The sequence below is a fragment of the Sorghum bicolor genome, chromosome 7, assembly GCF_000003195.3.
Source record: "Sorghum bicolor cultivar BTx623 chromosome 7, Sorghum_bicolor_NCBIv3, whole genome shotgun sequence".
Lineage (NCBI taxonomy): Eukaryota > Viridiplantae > Streptophyta > Magnoliopsida > Poales > Poaceae > Sorghum > Sorghum bicolor.
The window spans coordinates 37,747,580-37,754,958 of NC_012876.2; the positions used below are offsets into that span (position 1 = coordinate 37,747,580).

The 7,379-nt window shown below is 41.2% G+C and overlaps 1 protein-coding gene across 1 annotated transcript in view; it reads right to left on the minus strand.

The window, feature by feature from the left end:
- LOC8069870 (iron-sulfur assembly protein IscA-like 2, mitochondrial) overlaps nucleotides 1-2,600 on the minus strand; it is a 3,620-nt gene extending 1,020 nt beyond the window's left edge. Inside the window, exons 1-3 of the mRNA XM_002445335.2 lie at nucleotides 2,295-2,600; nucleotides 1,598-1,728; nucleotides 1,360-1,468 (exon numbers count right to left, since the gene is read on the minus strand). Coding sequence (XP_002445380.2) covers nucleotides 1,360-1,468; nucleotides 1,598-1,728; nucleotides 2,295-2,570 — 516 coding nt within the window. The 5' untranslated portion in view covers nucleotides 2,571-2,600. The remainder of the gene's footprint in view (nucleotides 1-1,359; nucleotides 1,469-1,597; nucleotides 1,729-2,294) is intronic.

Sequence of the window (7,379 nt, forward strand, 5' to 3'; positions counted from 1 at the left end):
ATCTCTTTTGCTAATACCTATTTGGGACTAAATAAATTGCAAATACCAATTATTCTAAACTTATAAAGATAACTGGGCCCCGTCGGCCCTTATAGCCCGTTGGCTGCCCATGACACTACCCAGAAAACAAAAATCGTGTGAACGTACCAAAAGGGTTAGCTTTTAAAGCAATGAGAAGTAGAACTACATGAAACATGTGTGCTGGGGAAAGTGAAAGAGGCAAACATTAAAGCCTAGTAGATGAAACATTTCATTCATTTTAAAACTTCAACATGATAGACTTCAAGGCTAAAAAATTAAGGCACTGGCAATACGTATTTAGAGTCTAGTTCCAGAACTCTCATCAACATCTCAGCACATAAACTATTTCAATGACACTATTTTCATGCACTACCTAGAACTGGGAAAACCACCATCACAATGAACAGAGCCATACATTACAGCATGTAGCCATTTGTACAGAGGAAATAGCTAAGTCTTCATCCTTTCAGCCTGTCTTAAATACACAGTCCAAAAAAAACGTGTGTATCTGTTTGCAGTATGGTGCACCTCTGTTTTGAACTGTAATTCATTCAAGGGTCAACACCGCCAGGAGGATAGCCAGGTCAAGCCAGCTGCTAGGGGAGGGATCACATTATAGATTCGAAAGGCTTAAATTGATTCTTCATTGCTTGATTTCAATGAGGATACAGGGCGTGTTTCTATAGTGCCCGATGACACAACCCCAGTCTAACAACCCATTAAGTAATTTGACAACTTAATTTAATCATCCTAACAAATCTGATCCATTGCCACATGTGTTTCCCATGCACCTCTTCCGTGGCTGGCTGGCTCATTGGCTGCATTGGCCTCTGTTGACGACCATAACAGCCATGGATACATATTCATGGGTAAGGTCTAGCCCAGAAATGGTTGCATTAGCCCCACTACCCCTGTCAAGCTTTCTTTTCCTCCCTCCCTATCCCAATTCTGCAGTTCTGAAATGGTGGTCCGTCCTCAGGAAAAATGGGAACAGGAAATGGAGCAGGAGGCAGCATAATTGACTGCTGAATGGTGGGAGGTTGAGCCAGTGAGGGCGAGGCAGCTTGCAATGGCAAAATTGACTAGTATAAAAACTAAAATTGCACCCCATGTATCTCCTATATGTCAGGAAAGATAGGCGAGGCCCTTGGCATTAAACTCTGGCTGACTGGATGCCAAGTTGCCACAAGGCAAGGAAATGCCACGCCAACTAAGGAAGAACCTTTAAGACTAAACATATTTTGATCTACTTGGTCTAGTATGCAGAAAAACTTATGAACTAAAATACCCTTGATAAAATATTCCAACTAAAGAATGAAAGCCAAAGATCAAACTAACCACAAACGCTGAACGTATAAGTTCCTCCTCATAATCCACAGTGGCACCTTTTACGAAGTCATATGAGATGTCATCCACGACCAATTTAACACCATCAGTCTCAAAAACCCTACAAGTAAATTATATAATTATTGAGGAAACAAGTAAGGAAAACCAAGGGTCACACTGCAATGCACAATAAATTCATAGGCTCCACAACGAAAAAAAATCTGAAAACTAATCAAAACAAACGACTCACCTGTCGTCTGAGTTTTTCTTGTCATCAAGAGCGAAAGAATATTGGAACCCAGAACATCCACCTGCTTCAACGCTTAAGCGCAGCATCTTACCTTCAGCGGATGGTTCTTTAGCATGTAATTCTTTTAATCTCTGCAAATTATTAAATTTCTGAGTGCAAAATAAACAATAATAAAAGGAACAGTATGAAAGGAATGTTTGCTGCAGTTTCTTCCCAGAATACGAACAGCATGTGCTAAGTCAGCTTGGCACCAAGCAACGAGCATTCCTAATTTGTCAGAAAGTTCCTCATATAAATGGAAGAGTTCAAATTTAGCAATCCACAACTCATTTCGTCATAATATATCATCACCAATTTATTTCAGTTCCCTAACATGAATCATGTTTCTAGGATACAATTCAGTATGAGTTCAGCACGACCCAAAACAATTTTCTTATGTTGGATTCATTCAGAACTACAAACCTTAAGTATTTTAGCTTACCCAATCGGAACCAATTTAAGTTAGCACAAAAAATGCATATACTCCATAGGAGGCTAGAGTCTACTAGGAAGAGGAAACCCTCTCTAAAATTGCCGATTGCTACCACAAAATTAATCCTAACTAAAACAGAAAACAAACTAGAATAGCCTACAGATTTGGAATTGGAAAAATGCAGCGAAACGACCTACTAGTAGGTAGTAGGAGGGATGTACGTACCCGCACGCAACCCTCCGTCATGCGCACGGCCTGGGCCTCCGCCGGCGACTGCGAAGCCCTCTCGATGGCGGCGGTGGACGGGAAGGCGGATGAGAGCATGCGGTGGTTGGCGCGGACGCGGCCTCTGGCCAGTTCTGCGAGGCGGCGGAGCATCGGCCGCGACGACGACGACGCCATCGCCGCTGCCGACGCGGCGGCGGCGGGGTAAGCGGTGGCGCGATGAGAAACGAGGGCTTTGGGTCGGATCGGTCTGAGAGCGTGAGCAGTGGGGCCCATACGATATGAGGCAGGGCCGTTCGCTAATGTTTTTTTTTTGAGAGAAAAATACGAACAACTAAACCATTTGATATCCGGTGGTGAGTGGTGACGACGACTGAATTCCGACAACTCCAACAGGATTTTAGAACTCTAAAATCAGTTGGAAATGTATCATGATTATAAAATGAGTAAAATGCACAATTAGTGTGCTAACTTATTAGGTGGATGCAACATCATCATTTTTCCAATTGTTCATTTAAGTTCAGGAACCTGGTAATTAGGTATAGTTAAATACATGATCTCTTTAATTGTTGATCTAAGAGCATCTCCAACGGTTTGTCATTCTAGTTTGGCATTTGTATTATTTGGTAAAAAGGTAAAAATCACTCCTCCAACGGTTTTGCAAACGGGTTTGCTATTTTAGTAAACTTGGCATTTGAGAGGCTCCTCTTGGCATATTTGGGAGTTGGCTTTTGGATTGGCAAACGCTTGCGGCTGGTTTTCCTGCGTCAATTCCGTGCGCGGCCTAGTCTCTTTGTGTCGTTTTCTTCGTCGTAGGGAGTCCTCGCGCCAAATAGAGTCCGCGTCGCCATTGGTTTACCGCGACTCAAAGATGCAGATCAAGTCTGCTACGTCGTCCCTCCCTGAACGCGATTGAAATACGCTGATCGAGTCTGCTACATCCCTCCCTGAAGATCGCGCGCGTCTGGACAAAAACACGCTAGCGGCCATTGCATCCACGCAGCCGAGCGATCTCCATTAGGTAATTGCCAAGTCCAAAATGCCAAACCATTGGGGATGGCCATATTTTTTCCTTTGCATTTGCAATTGGGAGTTGGCAAACAACAACAAATGCCAAACCAAAATTGCCAAACCATTGGAGCTGCTCTAAGTTCAAGAACTTGGCCGGTGGGTGAACAATAGGTCATAAGGGTTAGACACAGAATAATGACCATCTTAAAATTTAGTCCTTTCACAATTGTTATATCAACTCGATTTAGTAATTATGAATTAATAAAATCCTTTATTTTTGAAAAAAAATAAAAGCATTCTTTAGTGTTTCAAGCAGTTTTGTGAGAATCTGATTTAAGCCATGTGCTTAAATAAATCAGTTTATTTCACATTTTAAGCTTTTAACCTATGTTTCCCTTACTATATTTTTATTAGGAGGGGCTTGGTCCGTTAAAATAGAATTAAAACAAGCAAAAGTTCAAACTCACAAGACAAAGTTCAAGAAACAAAAAAGAATAAAAAAGAGATGAAAGCTAAAAGGCATATTACAACATATTTTTTGGATCCTAATAAGTCAAAAGTAGTCGGAAGGCTCATCGTTGCTCTCAGCTTCAGCAAAGAGATTTGTTTGTAGAGAAACTAGTGGAAGGGGCGCGCCCTCGCGCGCCGTATCAGTCAACTAATGATTAGCAACAGAGAACATGTTTCATCTAGGAATTGGAAAATGATTAGCAATTGCAGCTAACGAAAAGGTAAATCATTTTCTACTTAGCATATTTTTGTACTCCATCTGAACCAAGCAATAGTAGGCCTATTAGAGACAAGGTAACCAAGGTAGCAATAAATACATGAGATATTCCCCAAAGTTGCTTTACAACATTGCCGACAAGGTTTTAGAGTTAGATAGAGATGATGGAACTATACATTATCAGTATCCAGAACAAACACTATTTAAGCATAGTCCATGCAAAAGCCCATAGTCAGGAGTAGCCGAGGTAGTTTCACTTGTATCACCTAGCAGTGCATTGGTTTCATCAGTTGGAACACCTTGAAGACAAAATGAGGCAAACAACAGGTAAATAGAAATAAAAAAGTATATAGGAAAAAATAATTTGCAGAGAGACATCATTACCTTTAACAGCACAAGACAACAAAGGTAACGCACGAGATAAGTCTATATCTCAAGAGAGGTGCAATCAGCACAATTTGAAGGATGAGGCCTATAGGCACATGAGAAGAATCCACAGATTTTATATGTACAGTTTGGCAAGCAATAAAGACCATTCCAAACGAATTGCACAACGGTGTAGGTGGAGGGATGAGGATAAAATATGATATTATATAGTTTCCAATTGAACATTGAGGAATCTGAGCATTGTGATTACACCAATGGAAGACATATTGTAGAGCATGCAAGCACTGAGGACATATGCATTGTGTGCATCGAGGGCGCCCCAAGACTCCAGGAGGTAGGACTGGACACATGGCAGCATTGTCATCACTGTAGAACTGATTGTTACTAACCGACCAAATTATAAGAGATTAAGCCTAATAGTGACCATTTGCATAGTCGAACCATCACGTTTAAGCCCATATAATCCCGGTAGTCCGTGAAATCTCGAAGGATTTCAAACCACACATCGCATAACAGCCAAGATCGTAATAAGTTTAGCGGCCGCCATCCACAAGTACATCCAGATTACAACATTCATGAAACACATCGGAGTACTTAAGTTATTACAAACCAAGTTCTTCAAGTAGCGGAAGCTTCATAGTTCGAAAATACAACACACACGATAAGTCTGATACAGTGCCATAGTTCGGTCATTCCCACAAAAGCAAAAGAAGAGACGAAGTGACCATCGCCCTTGGTCTAGTCATCACCCATAGCTGGGTACAGACAGAGGATGCAATAACCATAGTACATTTGACCATCTGCAAAACAACATGGGAGTAGAACCCTGAGTACGAGAAGGTACTCAGCTAGACTTACCCGTCATAAACTTAAAATAAAGACTCATCAAGGATCATGAAGGCTATTTAGTGGGGTAGCTGACAACCATTTTGCAAAGACCGCAAGGTTTTATTACCCTAACCTACATAAATCTTTTCTTCTTTTAATCTGCTCAAGTTGAAAGTATCATTATCTATTATCTAGGTTTGCTCCTGTGCTATTACAAGCAAGTATGAGACTATGATAGTACCTCATCATAGCAGTCATAAACCCGTTTCATTATAACCCAAGTGTTCCATAGTCCTTACTACGAGGACAGGGCTCATGTCAAGTGCTCACTATCTAGGAGCGATGGCGATTCGAATCGATTTCTAACCAGCTGGCGAGGTATTCCCCACACAAACCACACTCACTGATCATGTGAGCTACAGATCACCGTATTACACTATCCAGGACCAATTCGCGGGTTCGGCAGGCACTGCCAGTACCCGAGGACCGTTCCGGCGACCGAGGTATCCAAGGTATACCAAGGTTGCGCGCCGCGCCCTCGTCGTTCTCCTCAACCACCACCAATACAGCGCATGGCGGCTCGATTCCCGGCCCGGATAGTGTTCAGGCTTCGCGGTCGGAACGACTTATCCTTCCAGCTAAGTGTGGGGCATGCGTTCAACATGACAAGAGGGCCGTCAACGATCGGTCCTTAATCGACACAGGCAGGGGCACTATGGGCAACCCACCATAAGACCCTGCCCGGTCTCCAATTACATTCCACACTTGGTTATTTCTTTCCCCAAGCAACCACTGCTTAATCAAGCAGGTATCCACCTATATCTCGCAGGTGACAGGACATCACCCGACTTCTACCGGACTAAGCAAGCTAAGCATAGACTCCGCGCCTATCTACATAGGACAAGGTAGATAAACGAGTAGGGATAACAAGGAGTACATATGCAGCAACGGTATCAGGCAACTCCTACCACTTAAATGCAGTAGTAGAACAAGTATAGTGCATCACATAAGTTAGCGAGAATAGGGAGACTTAGAATGCTCCGGGGCTTGCCTTTCTCAAACGTGCTGGGTCGGTGATCCGGACACTCCTGCAGTTCCTCTCCGGGTTCCTGTGCTTCCGGAGGTTCCTGCTCCTGAAGCTCCTCGGGTTCCTCGGTTCCCACCTCGTTCTCCTGCGAGCCTGTATGATGCATATATGCTCATGAGTGGAGTGCGAGATGCCCGAGTGGATGCTTATATGAGAGAGTACCAAAGGAGTCATGTTATGATGCATAGGTAATGCACTTGGTCATGCTTATTACAAGGTAGTCAACATCATCCAAGAATAAACAATTGAATCAAACATCTATTACATTCTCTTCTATAATTATTTTTCAAATGCAACCAGCAACCTCCATGATGCTTCAAAGATACACCAAACCCAACTTATTCCATTCAACCTATATATATATACAACCATTCATAGTTTTCTTTATTCATTTCTAAGCCCATTAAAAATGACATGTAATTCTGTTCATCAATAAATTCCACAAAAATTACAGGAGACTTCCAGCTAAGCATAAAGTTTACTGAAAATTTTTCATAATTTTTGGTTACTTATTTTGAGCCACAAAAATCACAAGATTAAGTAATAAAGTAAGTATAATCACCCTATTGTGGTATAAGTGTCAAACAACAGATTTCATATTTTTACAATTTGTCTAATATCATAAGAAACACCCACAAAATTTTCCAGATTTATTGCATGACCCAATTAATTATTAAAAATCATAAAGTACTGCCATGCAAGCATTTAAATTACCATAAATTCATTTATACACCAAATAATATGTAACAATATTTTCTCAGTGATTAAACACACATGCAGAGCCAGCAAAACAAATTTTACATTTTTCAGAGCCCTATTTCGTTTACTATGCATTTTCCAAGTTTGACAAAAACATGGATTAAATATACTTACACAGAAAAGTTACTTAGTCACGACATGCAAACATACTAGGCTATAGATCTGGAAATATGGAATACACCAAAATTTATTTCACAATTTTTGGAGCTATATTCATCAAGATATGGATTTTTGAACATTTAAATCATTTCCTGAAAATTATTTTTCTGAAAACAAATCAAATCCA